This window comes from Meriones unguiculatus, chromosome 2 (genome assembly GCF_030254825.1).
Source record: "Meriones unguiculatus strain TT.TT164.6M chromosome 2, Bangor_MerUng_6.1, whole genome shotgun sequence".
Classification (NCBI taxonomy): Eukaryota; Metazoa; Chordata; class Mammalia; order Rodentia; family Muridae; genus Meriones; species Meriones unguiculatus.
Genome location: NC_083350.1, coordinates 32,358,643 through 32,384,713, shown reverse-complemented (window position 1 = coordinate 32,384,713; position 26,071 = coordinate 32,358,643). Strand labels below are relative to the sequence as shown.

The 26,071-nt window shown below is 43.2% G+C and overlaps 1 protein-coding gene and 2 long non-coding RNA genes across 4 annotated transcripts in view; 1 reads left to right on the top strand and 2 right to left on the bottom strand.

The window, feature by feature from the left end:
- The window catches only part of Gramd2b (GRAM domain containing 2B), an 87,456-nt gene that overhangs the window by 21,684 nt on the left and 39,701 nt on the right, over positions 1-26,071 (top strand). Inside the window, exon 1 of one of the 2 annotated variants that reach the window (XM_021658806.2) lies at positions 8,842-9,146. The exons of the other annotated variant lie outside the window; for it this stretch is intronic. Coding sequence (XP_021514481.1) covers positions 9,064-9,146 — 83 coding nt within the window. The 5' untranslated portion in view covers positions 8,842-9,063. Of the gene's footprint in view, positions 1-8,841; positions 9,147-26,071 lie in introns of those variants that run through there. 2 annotated transcript variants of the gene reach the window in all.
- Positions 4,812-8,886, bottom strand: LOC132652303 (uncharacterized). The gene is made up of 3 exons (XR_009589795.1): positions 8,769-8,886; positions 8,145-8,269; positions 4,812-5,001 (listed from the first exon to the last, which is right to left on the bottom strand). It is a non-coding gene; the product is annotated as an uncharacterized LOC132652303 (long non-coding RNA).
- On the bottom strand, positions 19,796-24,528 carry LOC132652302 (uncharacterized). The gene is made up of 3 exons (XR_009589794.1): positions 24,301-24,528; positions 22,147-22,465; positions 19,796-21,288 (listed from the first exon to the last, which is right to left on the bottom strand). It is a non-coding gene; the product is annotated as an uncharacterized LOC132652302 (long non-coding RNA).

Here is a 26,071-nt window from a genome sequence, read left to right as displayed (position 1 = left end):
ACCCCACCCCCCCAAAAAAAATGTTGGAAGAAGGGAAAAAGAAAGGAAGGAACAGAGAGGGAATAAAGGGGAGATGGACACAATTTGCCTCAATTGGAGGCTCTATTCTTAAGACTGAACCAAAACACAAGTAAATTTGTAGCTAACTGACAAAAAGAACAAAGAGTTTATATTTTTCTCAACCATTCTCCTGTCTCCCTTCTTGCACTGCTCTTCTGGGCTAACTTAAATCTTGTGATTGACTGTTTCAAGATGAATAGAAGTGCATAGACGAAAGAACTGCAAGACGAGAAAACACTAATAGGATTTAACAGAAAGGAAGAGGAAGGTATAAAAACAGAAGGAATAAAGCCAGAACAAGCAATTAAAAAGTGTACGGTAGAAGTAACAAGGCGAGTGATAGGCAGACACTCTAACGATAACTAAGCGTTAGCTGCTTCAGGACAATGTGGCAAGGACAATGGGGGACCATACTGTCGAGGAGAGCCTCAAAACCTGCCAGAAGATGGTGGAGGGAAGAGAAAGGCTCTTATGATGACTGATGGCACCATCCCAAAACAAGGAAGAGACTGTGCGTGTTTCTAGACTCTGCAGCTCTGCTTTGGTCCGGATGTTAAAAACAGTGTGCTAGATCGTCTGGGAGTCTCCTGTTCTGTTTAGAACACTTGCACCCCAGTAGCAAAGAAGTGACACATAGCATGAGCTGATGGTTTTCTTTTTTAGCTGTGAGGGGAAAGTCTCTATTATATATTTCTTTTTCATCTACTCCTTTCCCCATAGTGAAGAGGGAAGAAAAAAAAAAAACAGTGCTGAAATATCTTACGTCAGTAAGAACTCTACCAGAGTGTGGTTGGGCATAGGTAGATAAAAATGGCTTCTCAATGACTCACTTGACAACATCTAACATGAAGCAGACACTTTTGTATACAGTAGTGAATACAACAGATAGGGTCCTTGTTTGGGAGGCTATTCCATTCCTCCCCCTGCCCCATGACAGGGTTTTTCTGTGTAGCCTTGGCTGTCCTGGGCTCACTTTGTAGACCAGGCTGGCCTCGAACTCACAGAGAGCCACCTGCCGCTGCCTCCCAGAGTGCTGGGATTACAGGTGTGAGGCACCAGGCCCAGCTGCCATTCCCTTCTTGAGGGAGAGAGCTGATGGAAAAACAAAAGTAGACAGAAAACCCATTACCGAGATGAGACAACAGCTGTCTCCCTCCCTACAGCAGGCAGACAAGGGAGCAGCAGCCTTTTTGCTATTCCTAAAATGTGCCAAGCTCAGCAACCAGTCTCAGAGTCTTTGCCTGTCTCCTTGATCCTGCTATCTAGCTTTGTGCCCAGATCTTTACGGCTTCTAATCCTTCTTGTCCTTCATGAGCTGTCACCTCTTGACCCTGCTTCCCTGATCATCTTATGTCAACAGGTCTCCCTCCCATCGCCTCTCTTCTGTTTCATTGCCTTTGTATCTCTTGTGGATTGAGAAATGGTGCCAGGGGCTAGAGAGATGGCTCAGAGGTTAAGAGCACTGGTTGCTCTTCCAGAGGTCCTGAGTTCAATTTCCAGCAACCACGTGGTGACTCATAACATCTATAATGAGAACTGGTGTCCTCTTCTGGTGGGTAGGGACACATGCAGGCAGAACATTGTATGCATAATAAATAATTAAATGACAGAGAGAGAGAGAGAGAGAGAGAGAGAGAGATCATACCACTCAGATACAAAGGTCCTTCAGCATCCTCTGTGGACTGTTGCTAAGATCAAAAGCCAGTGGAGGCTTCTTAATAAAAACTGGTATAAAATCAGCATTTAATCTCTAGTCCTTTATAATCCCGAATACCATGGAAATGCTGTGCAAATAGTTGTCATACAAGAAGGGAAAGGCCCTGTGCGTGTTTAGTGTAGACACGGCATGGTAGGCCTATCTACAATTTGACCTGCAATTAGTTACATCTGCAGATGCAGAATATGTGAACTCAGAGGGCAGGTCACATTTTTCAAATTCTGGTTTCTACACCTAGAATGTAGGATCCATAACAAGTTGGGTTTTCGTGCTTCTTGGTCACTTCTGTATCTCACATGTTTCAAACAGTGCTGTTAGAAATGTCTGATAACCCACAGGCCCAGGAAGAGAGTTCAGAGGGCTGCGTTGTGGCAGCTGCTCTCTAACTGTGTTCCCTGGCGGCTGGCTCCTGGTATTCACATCCTGAATCTAGGCTGGCCTATGGCTCACCTTTGATGAACAGAATCTGACATAGGTGAAGCAGAGGTTAAGAGCACTGGTTGAAAAAGAAAAACATGGTTGCTTATCCAGAAGCCCTGAGTTCAATTCCCAGAAACACATGATGGCTTCTAACCATCTATAATGAGATCTGATGACCTGTTTTGGTGTGTAGGCACACATGCAGGCAGAACACTACATACATAATAAATGAATGAATCTTGGAACTAAAAAAGAAAAGAAAAGAAACTATAGATTCAACCTCGGTTTGCAGGATACAGCCCCAACAAGTTTAAAAAAAAATACACATGTACCAAGATCTCAATGTTATATATGAGGAAGCCACAGCTGGCTCACTCAGGAGGGCATCACACAAGGAGACTGGAATGTCCCGCTAGTCCTCAGCCTTACTGGCCAGCCCACCTAAAGAGCCACATCTTCCAATGAAAATACATCTAGCATATCCCGTTCAGTTGAGTCTTTGAATGATCCGTCTCTGGGCTCCTGTTATTGTACCCAACCATCTAGCTGAGCACAATCAAACTTATAAAACTATGAGAGATAATAATAAATTATTGTTGAAACCCCTACAGTTTCAAATGGTTGGTTATAAAACAACTGGAAACCTCAAAATACAGCCACCAAAAATAGCTCTAAGTTCAAACATCTCCTTCTCTATGAATACAGCTATTTTTAATGTAAGTTTCTATGTTTTTGAGAATTTCATAAGTGAGTATTGTACATACGTCACTCCCACTCCTCCGTCTGTCCCTCCAGTTCCTCTTGTGTCCACCCCTCCCTCTCAAGTCCATAACCTCTTCTTACACCTTTATTGTTACACACATGCATATAGACATAATCTGTGTGTGTGTGAATACACACACAATATGTGTGCAATTACAAATACATGCACGCACACACAAGTTCCTGAGGTCATTTCATATTGCTCATCTACACAAGTGTTTAGGGCCAGTCACTCAGAATTAGATGACCTATAAGGCAACTGTCCCTCGAGAGAACTGATTCTCCCTCTCCCAGCAGCCACTGATTGTCTGCAGCACTTCATCTAGGCATGGAAAATTTCTTCCACTCACAGTGACATGCTGGGGTGGTTTGAGTAGGTGTGGTCCCATACGTTAATAGATTTGAATGCTTGGTCACCAGGGAGGGACACTATTAGGAAGTACGGCCTTGTTGGAGTAGGCGTGGCTTTGTTGGAGGGCTAAGGGTGGGCTTTGAAGTTTCAGATGCTCAGGCCAGCCCCAATGTCTCTCTTCTCCTGCTGCCTACCAATCCAGATGTAAAACTCTAAGCTCCTTCTCCAGCAACATGGCTGCCTACACGCCACCATGCTTCCTGCCATGACAGTAATGGACTAAACCTCTGAAACTATAAGCCAGATCCAATTAAATGCTTTCCTTCATAAGAGTTGCTACGGTCATGGTGTCTCTTCACAGCAATAGAAACACTGACTAAGACATGTGTCAATTAGAATTTTCACACAAGTCTTGTTTGGGTAATTATATTGTTGAGATTACATAGATGCAGTTCTCCTGCCATGCATAGAAGACAGTCATACAGAAGACATCCTGGTCCTCTGATACCTACAGTCTCTTCCACAACATTCCCTGGGCCGTGGATATAGGGGTTGCACTGTAGGTATACAAATTGGGGTTGGGCACCCCGTGGTCACTTGTTCTCTGCATTTTTACAAGTTGTTTCTTCACAAATACCATTTCCACCCCTGTTAGGCCCTACTGGGACTTTTTTCCAACACACTCCAACATAGCATGCGTTCTTCAACATCAACAAAATGTGTTTTTGCATTACTCCAGCTTCTATAGTCCTACAAGAATCCCACGGGTGGGCAAGAGAACTGAGTCTTCCTCTTCTAAGGAGCACTGGTTCGTTCTTGTTTTGTTTAGTTTTTGTTATTATTGTTGAGCGACTAAACTCCCTGAAGTTCAGACCCGTCTTTTAAAAGTGATGGAGGCTTGACTGTTAAATTGTGTTTAGTGTGCGGTGGACAACAGTTTCCCATTTTTCCCAGTAAAAGTAAAGACAAAGCACAAATAGGTGAAACAGATCCAAGAAAAGTATCTAACCGAAGCAGAAACGGCTGCACTGACGTAGTGTTAAGAAGTTGGCACTGTTGCCTGGTACTGTTAACTAGGTCAAAAACCTGACTATCTAGGTCATAGGCTCTTGGGGAAAATCTAATACTATGACTCTTCTAGATGGACACAGTAGTAAACTTCCCCCTAAATGCTTGTCTTTATACCCATAGGTAAGTGCCCCTCTCAGTCCTTACGAGAGGAGCTTCTTTTTGTCAAACATGGCAACTACTACAGAGGCCCAGAGCTGGCCAACACACAGAGAATAAGAGACTATGGGGTGCTCAGTTCGGAACAGGACATCTATATCACATCCCCTTCCCCCGGGGCTCAGGGAGCACAGCGGAAGAAGTGACAGAAAGATTGTAAGAGCCAGAAGTAGTGGGCACCTGGAAGCAGTGGTCAATAACATTTACTGTTTAGAAAACAGACATACAATTTAAAATTTATTCTAAATTTATTTAATTTATCTTTTATGGGGTCCGCTAGCTTCTCGTTAATATAGCAAAATAACTGAGATAATCAGCTCACAGAAAAGAGACAGGTTAATCTTGGTTTCACAGAACTGAAGATTTCAGTTCATGATCAGTTGTGCCGTTATTTTGGAAGCTGGGAAGGGGACGTGGAGAATGGTGAGAGAGTCTGCCGGAGGAAACTGCTTACCTCTGGGAGCTGGAAAAGCAAAAGAGAGACAGTAGGAAGAGCCAGCTCATGGTAATCTTGAGACTAGGCCCCCTGTGGCCCAATTTCATCCCGTTAGGCCTCATGGCTAAGGATTCACCACCTCTCTCATCCTGCCATGAGTTGGGCATTGTGCTTTTTAACATGTGGGCCTTGAGGGAACACTTGTCTAAACCACAGCATGTGGCACCATTTGTCTTCTTTCTGAGGAGTCCTGAAACAACGGGCCGAGATGTACTTCAGTTGGTACAGTGCTCGGCTGGCACGCACAAGGCTCTGGAGTTCAATCCTTAACGCCACATCCAAGCCAGATGTGGTGAGAGTTCAAGGCTAGTTGGACTCTAGACCCTGCCTTTAAAAAAAAAAAAAGTAAGTTAAGTAATTTAAGTTTTTAGAAATTGAAAGAGCACTGAAACGAGGGAGCTTTTGCATTGCCTCCTCTGTTGTTGTGGAGCCAGATATACGCTGGTAGTCTTGAACTAGGACTTGTACCACTCTGCCCTTTCTTCTCATCCTGTGTAGTATACGTGGTTAAATGTCCCCATATACACTATCGCCCGAGTTGGGAAATACTGTTTTTTGGAGGGTATGGGGGTAGAAAGGGTTTATTTGGCTTGTACCTCCTCATCACTGTTGGCCACTGAGGGAAGTCAAGACAGGAGCTCCAAGGCAGAAACCTGGAGTCGGGAGCTGATGCAGAGGTCACTGAGGGGAGCCGCTTACTGGCTTGCTCCCAGCGGATTGCCCCGCCTGCTTTCTTTTAGAACCCAGGACCACCAGTCCAGGGGTGGCCCCACCCAACGCCTTGTTATTTTAAAGGCTCCACAGCAGGTGCTTCCACGGCCTATGACATACTCTTCTACTGTAAAGACTTCCCTATTTAATACAACGCATTCAAAAGTGATTAGCCCCCAGTAATATTTCTCAAGTTCAATTCTTACAACTTTGTTTTTTTTTTTTTAGTCTGATCTGAGAATTAAGCTCTTTGCTGTTTTCTTCTTTCTTCTTAACAGCTTTCTTCTTAACTCTCTCAACATCTTCCCATTCTCTCCTCAGATAACAGACTGTAATTGAAAACAGGAATGGGCTGCGAAGTGTTTCTGGGATGCTTTGATCCTGAACCCTGGGCATGGGTAAATTATTACAGAGCCTCCAGATTTCCCCTTGAAAAATCATAGGCATCTTCCAAAATGTATCAACAGGCTGTGAGTGACCTTACCGGCCTGTGAAGTCAGTTAATGAATGTCATATTGACTGCCACATATTGTGAATTAGGTAACCACTTGATCGCACACCACAGTCACATCTCCACTCAGATTTCCAAACTCATGCTTTGACCTCTGCCCTTCAGCTCGTGACGGATGTGCAGTGCATCTGACCAATGCTAAATAAAGGTCAACGCTGGACCAGTATTCTAAACCACTTAAAGTTTCTACCTCCAAAAAGATGAGGGCTTCAGATTTTCTAACAGTTATTTCAATAACTGGAAAAACTGTGTGTTGAAATTCTTCTTTGATATTACAAAAAAAAAAAATAGATTTCCAGAGGCCTGAAGGAAGAAAAGTAATGAGCTTCATACCAGCACAAAGTCAAAGAGCCTCCAAAAACACATTTCAGCAGTATCTTCTGCCTCTGCGCTGCCACATGAGACTTCGCTATTGTTTGGCTGATGCTACATTTGCTTTTAAGATTTTTTTTTTTTTTTATGTGCACTGGTGTTCTGCGTGCATGTCTGCAGGGGTGCCGGATCCTCTGGAACTGAAATTACAGACAGTTGTGACCTGCCATGTGAATGCTGGGAGTTGAACTCAGCTTGGGTCCTCTGGAAGAACATCCAGTGCTCTTGACCACTGAGCCATCTCTCCAGCCCCCGATGCTACAGTTTATATACCGTGCTTGATTTTATTGCACCATAATTCAAAGAGAACCCTTATTCACTGTTGGTGGAAGTTCAAATTAATACAGCCATTGTGAAAGTCAGTTTGGGGATTTCACAAAAAAAAAAAAAAAAAAAGAAATAGAAATAGAATTACCATATGATCCAGCTATTTAATTCCTGGGCATATGTCCAGATAACTCCATATCCTATCACAGAGACATTTGCACCCCCATGTTTATTGCTGCATTATTTGCTGTAGCAAAGAATTGGAATCAACCTCTTTGTTCATAAATGAATGAGTGGATCATAAAACATAGCATATATATATAATATGTAATGAAGTACTACTCAGTTCTAAAGGAAAATGAAGCTATAAAATTTGTAGAAAAATAGATTTAGAACATATAATATTAAGAAAAATTATACAATCTCAGAAAAAAAAGAAACCACGTGTCCTTTCTCATATGTGGAATTAAGTCAATAATACATGGGAATATGTAAACAAATGTTCATGTGGATACAGAACAACATGAAAAGGGAACACGGAAGTCTAAATATTAAGAGATAAGGAGAGACTGAACACGGGTAGTGCACATGAGTTATAAGGAAGACATAATCTATTGGAGTTTCTCTATGTAGCCCTGGCTGTCCTGGAACTATCTCTGTGGACCAGGCTGACCTCAAACTTACAGAGATGGGCCTGCCTTTGCCTCCCAGGCATGTGCCACCAGCACCCAGCCAGAATGCCAATTCTAACTGTGGAGAAGTTCGCTGAGTTGTACAGAGTTTGGTTAACTTTTCTGGGTGACGCTATTTATTTGCAATTTTATAATACAGTTTATAAAAATAAAAAAAAAACTGGAAGAATAAACAAATTAGTTGTTTGGGGATGTAATTAAAAACTTAGCAAGTAGGCCAAGTGTGGTGGTGCACACTTTTAATGCTAGCACTCAGGAGGCAGAGGCATTCAGACCTCTGTGAGTTCAAGGCCAGTCTGGTCTACAAAGAGAGTCCAGGATAGTTTCACAAGCTTGTTACACAGAGAAACCCTATCTCGAAGAACCAACCAAAGAAACGAACAAAAACTTAGCAAGTAAAATAATGTAGGTTTCTTACTCCTTCTGGTACTTTACCTACAATCCACCTCTCTGGCCTCCCCTCGCTCTGCCTCACTTACAGGAGTCCTAACCAGAGATGCTGAAGGAGGATTTCAGCGCTCTTTAACTCAGCTGTAAGGATTACCTTGCATACTCACCCTATCCACGCGTCAAAACAGCCCTGACAAAGGCTTTGCAGAAGGTTAAACACCGAGAACACGTGACCCAGCAAAGGCATGGAAGCAGGGACTTAGACACTTGGACACCAGAGCCTAGCAGCATCCTTGAGAACGACGGAAGGCGGGGCGCCCCCAAATGTCCAACCGTGGAGAAATAAAAACACAACCGTGGAAGATGGATACATGGTAATGGAGTATTATTCAGCCAACCCACACCCAGCCAAGATTGCTGAGGAAGTTTCGATGGTTGTTGCCCTGCCTCTCCCATCTCTTATCCACCGAAGAACTGGACAGGGTTAAAGAGGTGAATATTTACTCCCTTTGTCCCCCTGCCTGACAAAGCGAGGGGCTGTCTTGTTAGCACGGAGAGGCAAAACTCTGTGTGGATAATTTGGGCGGGGAAGTGAACCCGCCCGCAGGGCACTGGTGTGAGCCAGCACCCACCCAGTGCGGTCCACTTCCTGCACAGGCTTGCTGCCCAGTCTGACACCCTCGCTTAGCCCCCCCCCCCCCTCCCCTGTTCACCCGCTGGGCAGGAGAGAGAGAAAAGACCCAGAGCAACAGGCGGCTACTGCGCTGTGTCTTGTTAGGCAAATGTTTCACCTGCTTGGCCAATTAGAGTCCTCTCCCAGAAAGACAAGTTCAACAGGTTTCCATTTGCTCTGTCTCTGCCTCCTGGGTTGGGGAAAAGGGCTGTCACTTTGCTTCGACCCTCCCCTTCCCTCCCTCTAGACTCTTCCAGCCTGGCTCGGACCAATCGCGCCGGCTCCAACGTGTCCAGGTTGGCGGCCCCGGAGATCGGCCGCCTGGATGCGCAGAATTAGGGCGCGGGAGGGCCGGGAGCGGGGAGCCCCGAGTGAGGAGCCGAGTCCTGGGGTGCGCCCGGGAAGCAGACCCGATGACTGAGCTCCAGCAAGAGGTGGAGGACAACAAGCCCGCCAAAGTGCTCGTCAAGAGAGAAGGCAAAGTTGGCCAGGCCCAGTAAGTGACCTCTGCTGGACGCGCCCAGACAGAATTGTTAGCCTGCATTCTGATGGGAAAAGCTTTCTGAACTTCTGTAGAGACAGCCCATATATATATATATATATATATATATATATATATATATATATATATATATCCCTCCATCACTCTGTCTCTCGCTCTTTTTGTCTCTCTTTCCTCTCTCCTTCTCTGTCTGTCTGTCTGTCTGTCTCCATCCATCTCCAGCTCTTTCTTTCCCGCTCTCCCTTCCCGTCTCTTCCTTTCCTTCCCTCATTGAAGAATGCATTGTCTACCCGGCAATCCAGTGGTGATGAAAATTATTGGATCCGAAATTATAGTTGATGCTTTCTAATTCCCAAAAGAGATTTAGGGAAACTCCTCAAATCTTGGAGCCAAGCCAAGAAACCATGCTAGAATTTGCTTCAGTCCTTCTGTTTCTGAATGACCTCCGGGGAGAGCCAGGCGTCTTTGGTTTTTGGATGTAATCTGTTGGTCGCTTTACGATAACATGTCTTTTATTTGATTCGGAGCTCGTGGCTTGGCTCTCTACGTTCCTCCTCACTGTTTCCACCTAAGAGAAAAGTAGCTGGAAACAAGTATGATTGTTCTTTCCCTCAAGGTCTGCACACACACCAACACACACACCTCACAACCACCATTTACAGTGTTGTGGAAGGTCAAGGAACACGGAAATATGTATGAAGACAAAACATTTCAAATATTGCTGTGCCTGTTCTCTTAAAGCATTTACATGAATATTGGATTTGCACATTATCTAACCTATAAAGTCATCAAACTTTAAAGTCATCAAACTATAAAGTCAAATATTCCATCACAAGGATTTACACCCATAAGGAAACTTTCTTCCCTTTCTTGAAGGCCCTTTTAATAACCCAGAAGTGTGGTTTTTAAACAATTGTTATTTGTGTTCCTCTTTTTAAAAGAATAAAAAAACTTTCACTATTTGCTGATAAGTTCATCACCATACCACTGAAACATTAACTAATGGCACAATCAATATCTAAGTAAGCCCAATTTTATTTCAAGGTATTAAGTTGTTGGGCAGCCTAAAATGTTTTATTGATACTACTGTCAGTGATGATTTCTAATAGTGAAGACTCAGTCTCCATTACCATCATTTCACCAGTCGGGCATTTTGTTGTTTTGTTTGTGAATCTCTGCTCCACATGAGGAGTTTCATACATGACTGCAGACTCCAGATCATCATTTCTCAACCTGTGGGTCATGGCTCCTTCAGAGGTCAAATGACCCTTTCTCAGAGGTTACCTAAAACCATTAGAAAACACAGATACTTACTTATGATTTATAACAGTAGCAAAATTACAGTTGTGAAGTAGCAATGAAAATAATTTTATGGATGGGGTCACCACAACATGAGGAACTGTATTAGAGAATTGCAGCCTTGGGAAGGTCGAGAACCACTGCTCTATCAATTGTGTTTACATGGAAATTTGGAAAGAACATTTGTTAGTCTGTTAGTCGCTTTGTTCGGTGGTTTCAAGGCTGTGGCCATACCGTCTCCTGGGTCTCTATCCTTCTGACAGCTCATTGTCATCCAGTGTCCAGTATCTTAAGCTAATGTTCCTCATCCTTCACTTGGTTAAAAAACGGTATTCATTATGCTAAAGGGGAAAGGTTACCAGAAGAAAAACTCTCATGCAATGTTTTTTTTTTCCTTATTCCCAAATAAAATCCTAAGTCTACAATAAGAATTTAGCTCTATGACTAGGCATGGTACATGCCATGACTCCTAGCACTTGAGAGGAAGAGACAGGAGGCTCTCCATGAGTTCCAGGACAGCCAGGGCTACACAGAAAGACCCTGACTCAAGAAAACAAAAAACTAACCAAGTGACCAAATAACTCAGCTCTAAGAAAAAGATGAACTATTAAGCACCCATTTCCTTTCCTCTTTGTCATCATATATATATATATATATATATATATATATATATATATATATATTCCAAAGAGCAAAAGAAATATATATATATATATATATATATATATGTACTTTATTTCTCTGAAGAAAACTCAGTATGAATAGTCCTTTTACCATACATTGTCTGTGACTGGAGCATTGAGGGTCAGAAGAAGGACTAGAGAGCCTGGGTCTTGAAACCCCTACTCCAAGACTCACCCAAGGAAATCTACAGTTACACATACAGAGAAGGATGACTCAAGTCTGCCAAGCTTTGAAATCTTTGTGTCCCAGGTGTCTAGGTCCTCAGATACCTTTGGATTGATTGAAAACTCTATCATGGTACTGATACAAGTTTCGGTCATTCAAAGCTTAGATATTAGGGAAATGCTTTCATAGAAAATAATAAGCCTGACCACACTGAAAGCTCATAGCTCGGATACACCCTTTCATTTGGAATAATCCATGTCACAAATTTGTTTCAGTTCAACAAATACTGCATTACCTGCTGTACAATCACAGTGATTAGTTGGAGGACAAATGTGGTTTTCTTGTGTCATTCTGGAACTCGAAAGAGCCTGTGGGATGGGCAAGGCATGAATGTGGCCATGGCTACATTATGTGGACAAGGTGCCATAAAAAGTTTGATCGTCAACTCGGTCTTCCCTGTGGTTAACATGTTTGCCTATTGCTGTCTTTGGTAAACTGTTGCAAAATTTGCTAACTTATTTGACTCCACGAGGTAGCATTTCCTAAGGCTGCCAAAGTCACTTTTGCTTCCATCTAGATTTCTGAGCTTTTCTTTGGAGCTCTTCAGCTCTTGCTCTGGCATCAAGATAAGAGTTACTTAAAGAGGGAATGACACTGTTGGGTGATAGTAGTGTGATAATGTCACATGGAATCCTGTTAGCTTGCCATCTGTTTATGCTTTACTTCTGCAGCCTTCCAGGTATCTAGGTAAACATTTACAGAAAAGCATTAGAATGGCACTATAACCACAGCCACCTTGTGACCAGGCACCTAGCCTCCTAGGTAATACTTGGTGTTGTTAGAATGCTTTCTATGTGAAAGGGGAGATGCTCAATACTCCACATTCACTCGCACATAGAATGAGTTCTGCATCGTTGTATCTGCATTTTACAAATAAGAGCATTGTTGCTCTGAGAAGCTAGACAGGACTGATACAACAGAAGCTCAGAGATAAGCCACTCTCCTCTCTCTCTGGATGTAAACTCTGGGTAAACTTTATTCTTGGTCCTCCAGAATTTATATACCAGAGTGGCTCTCCATGACCTACTCTAAAACACAGACCTTCTTACTGGTGTTCTAAGGTCCTTCTACTTCTGGACACTGATCGACCATCTCAACCTCCTTTCCTACTATTAGTCACCAGAAGTAGAACTAACTGTGAGCCGGTCATACTAACAGCCCTGCACTAAAGGGGTAACACGCAGCACTCCCCATGTTCATCTCAGAACCATTCCCAGCAGTGAAGCTGGAGAATTAGCCTTTACCCATTAATGAATGAAGGGGTAAAGAAAATGTCGTCCACATGCACAACAGAAAACATGGCATGGTGATGCTGTTTGGCTTCAAAGGGGAGGGAAATCGTGTGATTTCAATAAACATGTGAATAAACGAAAAAGACATTGCGCTTAGTGAAATAAGCCAAGCTCAGAACAACAAATACTGCATGACATCACAGAAGTAGAATGATAGTTAGCCAGAGTATGGAGTGGGAAGGAATGGGGAGTGGTCAGACCACAGAGTTTCAGGGCTGACAAGGTAGAGCATAAGGGCAGCTGACGATCTGAGTTTGATCCCTGGGTCCCACACAGTCGAAAGACATGACTGACTCCCAGAAGTTGTCCTGTGACCTCCACACATGTATGTGGTACACACACACATACACACACAAAATGATTGTAGTTTGTAAGAAAGAGGACAGCACTTCAGATGGATGGCAAAAGTAATGTGAGATACGTTGCTACCCACCATAGCAACACAGCTCACGTTTATGTCACCAAAGTAACAAATAACTGTATATTTCAGAGAAGAAAATATCGAAGTGTCATCCCAAAAAAATGATGGGTGAGGTGCTGACTATGTTAATTAGTTTGATTTTCTCACTCCATGTTTTATATGTATGTATGTCTGTATATATGTATATGCCTCACAAATACATGTAGTTATAATTAGTCCTTTTAAAATATTGATTAAGGGGGCTGGAGAGATGGCTCAGAGGTTCAGAGCACTGGCTGCGCTTGCAGAGAACCCAGGTTTAGTTCCCAGCACCCGCATGGTACCTTCCAACCGTAACTCCAGTCCCAGGAGGTCTGACGCCCTTTTCTGGCCTCCAAGGACACCTGACACACGCACGGCACAACTTCATACATGCAAACAAAACACTCATACTCATAAAATAGGAACAAATACCTTTAAACTATTAATTAAAGACAATTAATTAATTAAAGGGGTAATGTTATCTCAGCAGAAGACTGCTTAAATAGCCAATTTGAGGCCCAGCACCAAAACTAATAATAGAGAAATTAAAATTTGAAAATATTCTAGTAAACTAAAAAAAGAGGAAAGAGAGAATACAAAGAAGGAATAGGGAGCTGAGTTACCCCATCTGACTCCCTCTCCTCGCCTCTGCTTCTTTATATAGTATTTTTTTCTCTCTTCTTTCTCTTTTATCTCTAGAAATTAACTCAAATTTTTCTACGCTTATAATGTTCCTGGCTATCACAATCCACCTTCCTGGTAGATATGTGGTCACTTGATGGAATTTAGCTGTTGCTGTCGTAATAACTACTCGTCTGTTGAAGGTTTAGTTTGTACCAATTGCTGCGGTAAATTGCTGGCATATATCAACCCACATGCTCCTCTCTTGGGTATCTTTACCCTAGGTGGGTAAGGGTTATAAACTCGTTACCTTTTTCCCCTCACTAAATTTCTCAGTGACTTACAAATGTTCACTTTTAATAATGGCTTGCTGGTGAGCCAGGGAGGCTGAGACCCGTGGCTCCCTAATTAAGAAACCTGGCAAGCTTACGTCTGGCATTCAGCCTGACTGTGTCAGGGGAAACGCCACATATTCATGGTGTGAATCAGACTTTCTGTCAGTTATTTTTAGGTACGTTTGCTTGCCCAATAGCTACTGCTTATTCAGTCATGGTGCTAGACATGGAGGCTGTGGACTCTCTTGTCACCGAACTGCATACCTGATGTATGCATGCATTGTACCCTGGGGCTAGAGAGATGCCTCAGTGGGTAAGGTCACTTACTGCTCTTCCAGAGGACCCCTAAGACCCTACGTCAGGCAGCCCAAACTCCAGCTATGGTGGCCTCCATACACACGAGTCTCACACGCACACACACAACACATACATTAAATTTTAAATGTAATAAAGGTTTTAAGGCATAGTAAAGTTTTCTAGGCAACTTTCACTGCAAGTTACTCATTTTTACTCAAACTTGAAATTTTTTAAAGATTTATTTTTATTTATATATTTATTTATGCCTGTATCTACGTATGTCATGTATATGCCTGGTGCCTTCAGAGGCCAAAAGAGGACATCAGACTCCCTGGGAGTGAAGTTACAGATGGTCTTGAGCTATTACATGCATGCCAGGAATTAAACCCAGGTCTTCCGGAGGAGCAGCAAGTACACACATTTGTGTGTGCACGTGCGTGCCTGTATGTGACTGTGTGTATGTGTGTGTGTGTGTGTGTGTGTGTGTGTGTGTTTGACACGTGCATGGAGGCTGGAGGAAAACTTTCCAGAATTGTTTTTTCTCTGTCTAACTTCATCGGGGTCCTGGGAATCAAACTCAGATCATCAGGCATGACATGGGGCTTTCTACTCTGGGCTGCCTACGTTAGTAATATTTGGGTGTGGCACGCTGGGTGTACTTGACAGTCAAAGTAAAGAGCGAAGAAGTGGTCTTGAGTTAGAAACAAGAAAGGATGAAAGGCAGTCCTAAAGTGTAACCTGATTTCTCTAGTGTTTGATTTTGAACTTTGAAAGTTCCAACTCAGTACAAGAACCTATTATCCTATTATCCTCCTGTCCATGTGTGTGTGTGTGTTCATCTCTAAGGCATCAAATTCAACAACCCCAGTTCAGTTGCTAGTATAAACTTCATGAGAGACAAGGTCCCCTCCTGGCTGCCTTGGGACTCGGACACCTTCCTGCAGCAGAGGATTCCAGGGAAAAGGCATCTCTTACGTTCCACTGTGTCAGTAGTCTGCGAGCCCACGTGGGGGCAAGTATGTCTTTATCACAGCTTGTCCCTGTGAAGATTGTTGAGGCTATAGACTGGAGATGTTAAGAAGCCCAGTTCCAAGAGAAAGGCCCTGGCATGGGGCTGAGCATCTGCGTCTCAACTTCGCTTCCTGTGTTGTATCACTTCCTTTGAAGTTTAAGTGGGGATCCTAAATGCACTTGGCTCAGGCCTGGCGTTTCTCAGCGCTTCAGAAACTGTATCTGGGTTGGTCATCGCTAAGGGTCTGGGACATATGAGGAGGGGGCAGGAGAGAGATACAATACATGGTAAGGAAGTTGCTGAAAGCCAGAGGTTTCAATTCTTCCTGTAGCCTACAGCTATCTGTCCTGAGACCCCAAGGAGTCTTCCAAAGCTTTCAGCTTTGCATTCTCTACTCGGAAATTCACATGTGCTGTGTTCGTGACACCCGGCTTCTTTCAACATTAGCAAGTGGTTTTCATGACACCTGTTGCCCTGTGCTCTTACCCAGGACACCTAATCCTCACCCCCTGACTCCCAGCACTGAGCCTTCTCGCTGTGAATCCTCGGTTTTGACATGCCGAGTTTTCTGGACGTGTTAAATCCAACAGAAGGAGCTCCAGTGCCTTTCTGGTCTTTGTGTGTAACTTCCGGCATACCACACTTCTTCCAACAGAATAAAGCAAAGATTTTTATTCTATTGTTACTTAAGGCCAGAATCACGTGTTTTGCTTTGTTCTCCTTAGAGCGTTGAATTTCACACGGACATACAGTCCTGTGCTGTGCGGCATCGGGAACACATTTGAAGCCGTGCACTGTCGGGTCACTCCACCTTGGAGGAAACGTGAGAGAGTTACACCAGACTGCTGCCCAGCCAAGCCTTTGGGTTTCTTCTTGTAATGGTCTAATCTGTTGACCTCCGGGGCCTCTGCGAGGGAGATAGTAAGAGATTAAATTCAGCACAAGAGAAAGTGATGCAATCAAGGGACTTGTCAAACACAGAGGGTGTAGCCTGCCACACTGATACTAATCCTTCTTTTTTTTTTAACTAGAGAGTAAATTTAGAGAGAATGAAAAGCACAACAGTAAGTATTAGTTTGTTTTCATCATCAAACACTACGTACCTTATAATAGGATTGTGTCTTTATGCAGTTGGCCGTACATTAGATTCTTTGCACCAACATCGCCATAAACATATGCCGTATCATGACACCATGTTGTAAGGCTGTGATATCACAGGGACTGTTTGCAGCAGGAATTCCTTATGACATTTTTTTTCGCGTTCTCCTGTGTATGTGAGTTGTGTGCGTGTGCCTGTTTGCAGGTGTGTGGACATGCGTGTGAGGATTCACGTTCATATGTGTGCCTCATGCATGCTGAGGCCCAAGGCTGATGTCTGGACTCATCCTCAATGATTCTGCCTTCTAATTTCTCAGGTGGATCTCTCTCTAACCCACGGCTTACTAACATTACTAGTCTTGCTCTGAGGGTCCTGTCTCTCCTCTCTGAGGCTGAAATGACAGGCCGGCCACTGTACTTTCTCAGCCCTTCCCTGGGTTCTAAGGATCTGAACTCCTGTCCTTGTGCTTGAATGCAAGTGCTATATGAGACCTTTATGGTCTTATGGGCTACTGTGATATATGCACTATTGTTTTATTTGAGACTGGGTTTCTCTGTGTAGCCTTGGTTGTCCTGTATTCACTTTGTAGACCAGGCTGGCCTTGAACTCACAGAGATCCTCCTGCCTCAGCCTCCCAGAGTGCAGGGATCATAGGCATGCACCACAGCACCCAGCTTTAGAATGTTTCTTTAGAGGACTGATGTGTTTGAAGAGCATGTGAATATTATCTGTTTTAAAGTAGGTGCCAACAGAACTTGATATCTTGACCAAGAATACTGCAGTTTCACAAAATCTTTTGAAAATCTCTCTTGCAGTGTTACTTTCCCAGCCTGATTGAATGGCCACCGGGTTGGCAAGTCCTTTTCTTTTGAGAGAGAATTCAAGTTTTGAAAACAGCCCGGGGTTGTTTGAAGCCAATTTGGGGGAATAAAGTGGACAAGAATAGTTTAAATACCCTTAAATCTTTCTGTAAATAAAACCATTTTTTGATCAAATACAAGCTGTGACTATAAAATAACAAGACTGCTTCGGGCAATAGTCACAATAATTTCTGCACCTAGAATTACTGCTTAATTGCCCTCCTGAAAACAGTAGAATTTTATGACTGCTGTTCTGTCCTAAAATCATTTTCATGGCTTTTCATATACACGGATAAGTGCTGATATAGCATTGTCATTAAAAATATTTTAAGGGGATGGGGAGACGTAGTCATTTGTACAGAACAATCATGAGAAGCTGTGTGGTGGTTGGAATAAAAATGGCCCCCATAGTCTCCTAGGGAGTGCCACTATTAGGAGATGTGACCTTGTTGGAGTAGGTGTGGCCTTGTTGGAGGAAGTGTGTCATTGGGGGTGGACTTTGAGGTTTCAGATGCTCAAGCCAAGCCCAGTGTCACTCTCTCTCTCTCTGCTGCCTGCCAATCAAGACATGAAATTCTTGGCTTCTCCTTCAGCACCATGTCTGACAGCATGGAATCATGTTTCCAGCCCTGTCAATTGGACTAAACCTCTCACCCTGTAAAGCCAGCCCTAATTAAATGTTTTCCTTTATAAAAGTGGCCATGTTCATGGCATCTCTTCACAGCAATGAAAACCCTAAGACACCCTGAGTTCAGATAACCAGCACTTACATGAGAAACCAAGTGCCCTAGAGTGCGCCTCTGACCCCAGAGTTGGGGAGGTAGAGACAGAATCTCCAGAACCAGCCAATATAGCCAGTTGGTGGTGGATTCCAGGCTCAGGGAGAGACCCTGCTTCAAAGAATGAGGTAGGTAGATGACCTAGAGAGATGCTTCAGCTGTTAAGAACACATCCTGCCCTTCCAAAGGACCTGAGTTCAGTTCTCAGCACCTATGGCTGGAGGCTTACGGCCACCTGTAACTCCAGTTGCAGAGAGATCCGAGCCCTCTGTCTTCTGTAGGCACCTGCACTGATGTGCGCAGATACACGTATACACATAATTAGAAATAAGGTGGCTCCGCAACTAAGAGCACATGGTGCTCTTGCAGAGGACCTGGGTTCAGTTCCCAGCACCCAAATAGTGGCTCACAGCTGTCTGTAACTCCGGTTCCAAGAAATTTGACACCTTCTTCTGACCTCTGCAGGCACCAGGCAGTATGATGCACAGACATCCCTGCAGGCAAAACAGTCACGCATGAAATAAATGAACAGAAAAATAACTGTGTGGTCCTTTTAAGCTCAAGGGCATCTTATTTTTATAAATTTTTGTTTATGTTTTATATGTGTATGTGTGCACGCGTGTTAGTGTATGCTTGTATATGTCAGAAAAAAAACTTGTGGAGTCAGCTCCCTCATTCCATCACACAGGTCCTCTGAATTTAAACTCAGGTCGTACAGGCTTGGGAGTAAGCCCCTTTACCCACTGAACCATCTTACTGGCCCCTTGAATGCATATGTTTGAAGTGCATTTAGGGGTGTCCTGAACAGGGAGAATGGGAAGAGGAGGACCTGGCGTCTTGTTAGCCAGAATTCCCTTCCCTGCTTTGAGCTTTGCTTTGCTTCCGACTTTGGCTCTGCAGCCAATGCTTTGACACTTTGGGAGAACCATTCTCCTCTGGCCTTCAGTTTTCTCCTTTATAGAGGAATGACCTGGTTTGTTAGAGCCCTAAGGAGTACTGGTCTTTGAAGAAGCTGCCCTACTTCTCAGCACTCTTTGGTGCCTTTGTGTAGAGAATTCTATTAGCCGAAGCAAACTGGAAACAGCCTTTTAAATACGAATGGGCTCTTGGCTTTCCTGTATGATTTGGTGTCTTCATTAATTCTACTATTTCTTTCCTTAAGTCAACCACACCTGTTTAAGGTGGTGACTACCGCTGTAACAAAGCTAGACTACCCCTTACACACTAGAGGTTCATGTCAGCTTTCAGTTGCATTCCCAGGAACCGGGGTTGCCATGGTGTCACGGTGGAAATGCTTAAATGAGTAACTTCACTTAAGCCTGTAACACAGATGAGGACCGAGTTCATCATCAACAGGGCTATAAGCTTCTCTGGTGCACTTAAGGTCTGTGGGTAATCGTTCATTGGGTCTGAAGAATACAAACCAAGATGAAAAACTAGGGGAGAAAAAAAAAAAGAAGTGAAGCTAGGAAAATACTAAGCAGTAGCAGCTGTCCACTCGGTAATTTTACTGGTGTTTGTACTTTACTTGTGGTCTTTAAAACACTTGCCTTTGCATCAGTAACCAACATTGTTAGACAGTATACTTTGTTACAAACGTTGGGGTGTATTTGGCATAGGCCCTGTCCTCAAGAACATTAAGGCAGGAATAATCGATATAATTTTTAAAGCAAATTTATTTTTAGCATACATAAAACATACATCTACGGCAGGATACCATGTAATATTTCAATATACATATACTTTGTATACTACTTCAATCAGGTTGAACACAGTGAATCTAGGAATGGAGAAACAGCTCGGTGGTTAAGAACGCTGGCTGCTTTTGCAGAGGACCTGGGTTTGAGCCCCAGCACTCACACGGTGGCTCACAACCCTCTGTAATGCTGACACCCTCCTCTGGCCTCTTTGGGCACTATGCTAATGCTGTACACAGGACATACTTGGCAGGCACACACTCAAACACATAACGTAAGGAAACCTTAAAAAAATACATAGCTGTATCCTTAAACATTTAGAATTTTTCAGATTTGAATATGAAGTGTATTTATATCTGCAGTCACTCTACTATTACATTAGGACGCCAGAACTTCTTGCCCCTATCTGTAACTTCATACAGATGGATCACCAACCTTCGCCCTCCCTCTCCCCTGTTCTCTCCAAGCTCTGGTAGCCGCCACTGTTCTCTCAGGTTGTTTGATTCACTTTTTAGACTCCACCTGAGTTAAGTATTGTGATATTTGTCTTCCTTAGCAGAAAGGTCTCCAGCCAGTCCCTGCTGTTGTAAATGACAGAAGTGATTCCTGTGAGGTGGCAGTGGAGGTTACGGGGTGATGAGCTAACACCCAAACAACCCTGAAGGACCCAGGTGTCAGAGTTCACAGGAATAGAAAGTATGCCACAGGACGAGGGCAATAATGAAAAGTAAATGCAGCCTGGTCAAGGGTAATGCGTGGGATGTCAGACTTTCTCAACATACAAGTTGAATAGAGGATAAGTTTTATTACATGGTGTTCTGTTTCGTTTGGTTTGGTTGGTTCTGGTTTTTCTACGCAAGGTTTCTCTGTGTAGTCCTGGATGTGTAATCCAGGCTGGAGCTCACCCTGTAGACCAGGCTGGCCTCACACTCTCAGGAATATGCCTGCCTTTGCCTCCTGGGTGCTGAGATTAAAGGCGTGTGCCACTGCCACCAACACCTGACCTGTTATAGTGTGCTTTGAACTCAAGTGAACTAGCCAAACGACAATTAAAGAGTTCAGTAAATTTCCAAATTGCCAAGTATAAAAAAATCAATCAGCTTTCTTACCAACAATGAGTTAAAATACAAATTGGAGAAAGAGGTGCAGATAGGCAACCAAAACCACAAAATGACTAGTAGCAAATCCAGTAAGACTTGAAGTAAAACAATATGCTTACTGAAGGAAAAAAAGCTTAATAAATGGTGGACATAGCTTCTTCAGAAGGAGAGCTGAATGTACGAAACAGTTCCTGAAATCTGTGCAGCTGAAAATGAACCTTGGCTCTCGGAATGATATTATGAATGACCCTAAGTCTCCTTCAAAAGAACATGGCATCAAATGCCCAGGCAAAGTCAGAATGATATAGAAACATGGGCCTGAGCATAGCACGGTGAAGCCATTAGAATGGAGAGTTGGGAAGAAATCCAAATTGATCTGGAAGCATTTTCAGATCTGTGGAGAAAGAGATAACTGGTTAGCCATCTTTACTGTGTAACTGAAACAAGTTTCAGTTACACAAGTTTCTGATGTGTGTTTAAACCCAAAAGAAGAACTATAAAAATACTACACAGCAACAGGAGCCCTGATGTAAGTTTGAGGCAGAAAAAGCTCATGGAATCAAATTCAGAAATATGAAGGGAAAGAATGACTGAAATTAAACGGAAAAAAAATGATGTTTAAACAAGGTACCCTAAAATCTGTTACTATTGGATGAGGTTAATATAATGGGATGTTTTGCAGCATTTGTAAAAGGTGTCATTTATCTCTGCTCGTGGAGTAGAATAGTCTCGGGGACATCTTAGATAATTTTTTAAATTGAAAAAAAGTCACATGGGCCTACTGTGTAAAATCGTATGTGAATGTTTCTATTCATTGAAACAGGTGCCTGGGAAGAAGGCCACTAAGATCTTTCTCAAGGAAAGCTCTCTATAAATTATGTTTTCCATCTTATGCCAGTGACATCATTTCGGGTTGCCTAAAATTAACAACTGCAAGAGAAAAAGACTTTAAACTAGGGTACGATTTAGAATACTTTTCCCTTTAAACTTGGACGCCTACTCTCTGGAAGCTGTCTAAGTCTTTTCAACACTAAGATCCAGTTGGCCTGAAGACAGCTCTGTAATGCTGGCTCACTGACCCTGAAACCAAGTTGGGCTGTGCACTGTAGATTGCCAAAGCTGCAGGGTCACCTGCGGGTGCTGAAATCAAGACCGTTTTGAGCAGGAGCCAGGGCCACCCCATTTCTACCGTGTGGCCCTTTCCACCACTCCATGTATGTTCCTAGTCTTCTACCGTGGTACCATTGCATACAAGTATTCCGAGATCAGTCTGCGGGGAACTTCCATCCTTTCCCTGCACCCCGTACTCCTGACGTGGTCATCTGATCATCCCACCGGAGAGACACTGATGCGGATGCTGACATTGCAGGGGGTTTCACAGGTGCCATGGTGACGGGCAGGCTTGATATGAAGTGTCTTCTTGAAAACAGACTGTCTACCCTAGTTCTATAAGAGCTCCCCCAATGAGAGCCAGCGTAGACATGCATTAGCCAGTTGGTTACAGGCTCCCAATAAAATGTACTTCCGAGCTTGATACACTTCAGGGTTAAACAGCGGCATCTGTGTGATAACTGTGACAATGGTCAGAGCATTATATTAGTCTTTCAAATAAATTAAAAACACTTTTTTAATTTGGCCGAAGTAAAATGCATATAAATAATATACATATATAAATAATTAAATAATATGCATATGTATATACTATATATTCCTTACTATACCAAGAAAGAATCTTTTCTTGCCGTACATGGAAAAATATTATAACAAGGTTCCCTGTCCCACCAAATACCTAGCAAAACAAAAGCAGAAGGATTTGAATGGAGTGTAAGAACCCACTTTCTCCTAGGCTCATTCCTTCACCTTAAAGTATTTACACCAGTCATAACCTTAAAACAAACTCATCCAAAACCCAATTTTAGACACATTCCCCAGGGTCCAGTCACATTTGTGTGCTACAAGACTTCTAGATTTTTCCTCCCTATGACTCCACTGCTCGCAAACACACCCTAAAAACTTACTTGAAATCTGCTCCCATGTGGTACAAACCATGTATCAACATCATTGTGTTCTTTTAAAGAGGATTTTTAAAATTCGCCCTTTTAAAGAGGATTTTCAAAACATTATCATCTATGAAACTTTGGTAGACATAGATTGTATCGAAAATTAAAAGCAAACAAAGATTATACCTGCAATTGGAAACCCAAGTGAGGTAGGTATTTTGAAAATGTATCTATAGTAAATGTTGAAAACGCCCCTCCTAAAAACAATGTTACCAGTTCATAATGATGGGAATTGTTTTTGCAATAATGCTGGTTTGTAGTGATATGCTGACCATTGTCTCCCAGCCCTTTTACGAGGCTTCTGCATGAGAGAAACACAGTAATGCTCTTTCTGCTTGGCCCTACGCTGCCAGATGTACAGAGGTCTGACTAGAGCTAAGAAGTGTGTTTTCACAGACCCCTGGCACCAAGTGACTCTGACATATAAAATGTCCTTTGAGTTCAGGGACATTTTACTATATGGTCCAAGCACAAATGAAATAACCCCTAAGAGAAAAGGGAAAAAATTCTTCAGCTTTATTTATATTCTTCGCTATTGTTTCAATCTGTGTTTCTTTGCTATACTAGAATTCCATTAATTAGACAAAAATAAACAGGGCCCCTTCAGGCAAAACTTGTACTCCTAAGGCCCTCCCATATATTCTTTCCCTCTTTGGCACTTTGGCCCAGTCACCCGCTGCTCTCCCAGTGGAGATGGTGACTTTCCTATACAATATGATAGTCTTCCTTTTCTGAAGTTTTAGTTACAATCTGAAATGTTAAATGGAAATTTTCAGAAGTAGACAGTCTGTAAGTTTTTAGTTGCATACAGTCCACAAGATGAATTTAGTCCACTTCTTCCCACTCGGACACTTTTTCCAGTGTACCCAGGTGGTACATACGTTACTTACCTGTTAGTCACTTAACTAGCCTTGCAGCTATTGTGATGTTAGTAGAGTAATCAGCATACAAAAGACTCTTCTTTGACTTAATACCAGACCCAAACTATAAGAGTGATGCTGCTCTTTTGATAGTCTATTTTTATTAGTTATTTCCGTTTATATTGTCACTAATTCATGAATTAAGCGGTATCACAAGTGTGTAGGTATAGGGAGAACACAGTACATATAGAATTCAATGCTGTCTGCAGTTCCTAACATCTTTTGGCCATTTCAAAACATGTCCCCCCTGGGTAAGGGAGGACTGCTGTGCCATTGCTGCCTCCCCTATAAAACCGGCCTCTGCTGGCTTCCCTCCAGTTTATACATTCAAGCTGTGTTATTATGAACATAAAATGATGATCTGTCAAGGACACGGATGTCTTCTGACTCCCTGTCATCACTATCCCACACATGCTCCCGACCTACCTTTTTCAAAGAGAATTCCTCAGAAGTGTCAGTGGAACACTTAGACATGCAAGAGAGGTAAATGATGAGAAAGTGGCTTTTTCTGGTGGGTGTAGGACTACGTTCGGGAGGTCTGACCTAAGCCTGCCGTCTCAGGTGAGAGCATCAGTGTGGACGCCCAGACAGACCTGGTACCAGCCCAGCCTGCTGCCTTGCTGAGATAAGATGCTGGTTGTCATGTCTACTACTGTCCCGTCAGCATGGGACAGGAAAAGAGCAGCTGTAGCTTTATGTATGGCTCCGCCTTCCAGCCTAGTGTCATGATGCTCCAAGTGCTTTGATACATTCTGTTTATAGTTATGACTCAATCCATGTTGACCCGTGTAATGAGAATCTCTTCCTTTATCTCCAAAGAAGCCTAATCAGGCCCAGATGTTAGAGCAGGCAGTGGCATTTCTATTTCTCCCTCTCCCTGATAGCCAGAGTGGCTAGTGACTCTGGCCCCTGACAACAGCTCTGTAGACTAGTTTAGAAAATGTGACCCTCAAATTTTATACTGGTCCCCAGTGCCTAACTCTGTATCTTAGAGATGCTCAAATCTCCTGGATTCTGCCTTCTATTGCTCAGCATTATTACCATCCTAAAAAAATAAATAAATATTTTTTTAAAAAAAATCTGGATTTAACTCTATTGAAAATATTATCTGCAGCCAGGCAGTGGTGGCACACGCCTTTAATCCCAGCACTCCAGAGACAGAGGCAGGTGGATATCTGTGAGTTTGAGGCCAGCCTGGTCTACAGAGTGAGTTCCAGGACAGCCAGGACTACGCAGAGAAAGCCCATCTTGAAACAAACAAACAAACAAACTCTATATATAATCTACAATGTCTAATCTTTTTTCAGATTTTCGGTTGTGGTTTTGTTGGGTTTTGTTTGCTTGTTTTGCGTGTGTAGGTGTGGGGTACTCATTGCACGTAGGTAATTTGTGGAGCGTGCCTATACATGTGCGTGGAGACCTGTGCTGGATGCAGGGAATCTTCCTCAACTGTCTGCCTTACTAACCCAGACCTCACAGATACAACAAATCTATGCTGCTGCCTTCTGAGCATGGGGTTTACAGCTGGCCCACATGCCCACCCAGCATTTACGTGGGTTCTGGGGTGCAGACTCTGGTTCTGATGTTACACAGCGAGCGCTTTATCCACTGTGCCATCTGTCCAGCCGGGCTGTTGGTTATTGAGAAACCTCCTTCTCCGGCTACATGCTGTAGTAGCCACAGATGAAAAGATAAGGTTGGGGATTTGCTCCAAAATAAATGGGAATTGGGAGTAGTTGGCAGGGCTACCAATGAAACCTGATCAGCTCCAACATTTATAGATTTCCCTCTGCCTTGAACGGTTGCCTTCTGTTATTACCTCATTATGATGTAAATGTATGAATAATCTCAAAAAGTAGGCCAGCCTGTGTTTTTCTAATGAAATCCATCGCCTACCATATCTTTCAGTGGTGACACCCGTCTTCTCCCATCAGGTAGACAGTTCATAGACTCCCAGAAACCTTTTCAGAAGTCTGTTTTCTAACTTGGAGGAAAACATAACAAAGAACAGCTCATGCCATGCAGATGTGACACAGTCTGTGGGCCTGGTCATAGGAAATCCCCACCTCTTCATAAGACACTGAAATATGATAGGCATCCCTCGTGAAGGTGGAACGCCCAGAAACTGCCTTAGGCTCTTCTCAGGCAGCCATAGATCATGGAAAAGAGATTCTCTGTAGCCTTCTCCACGACCAAG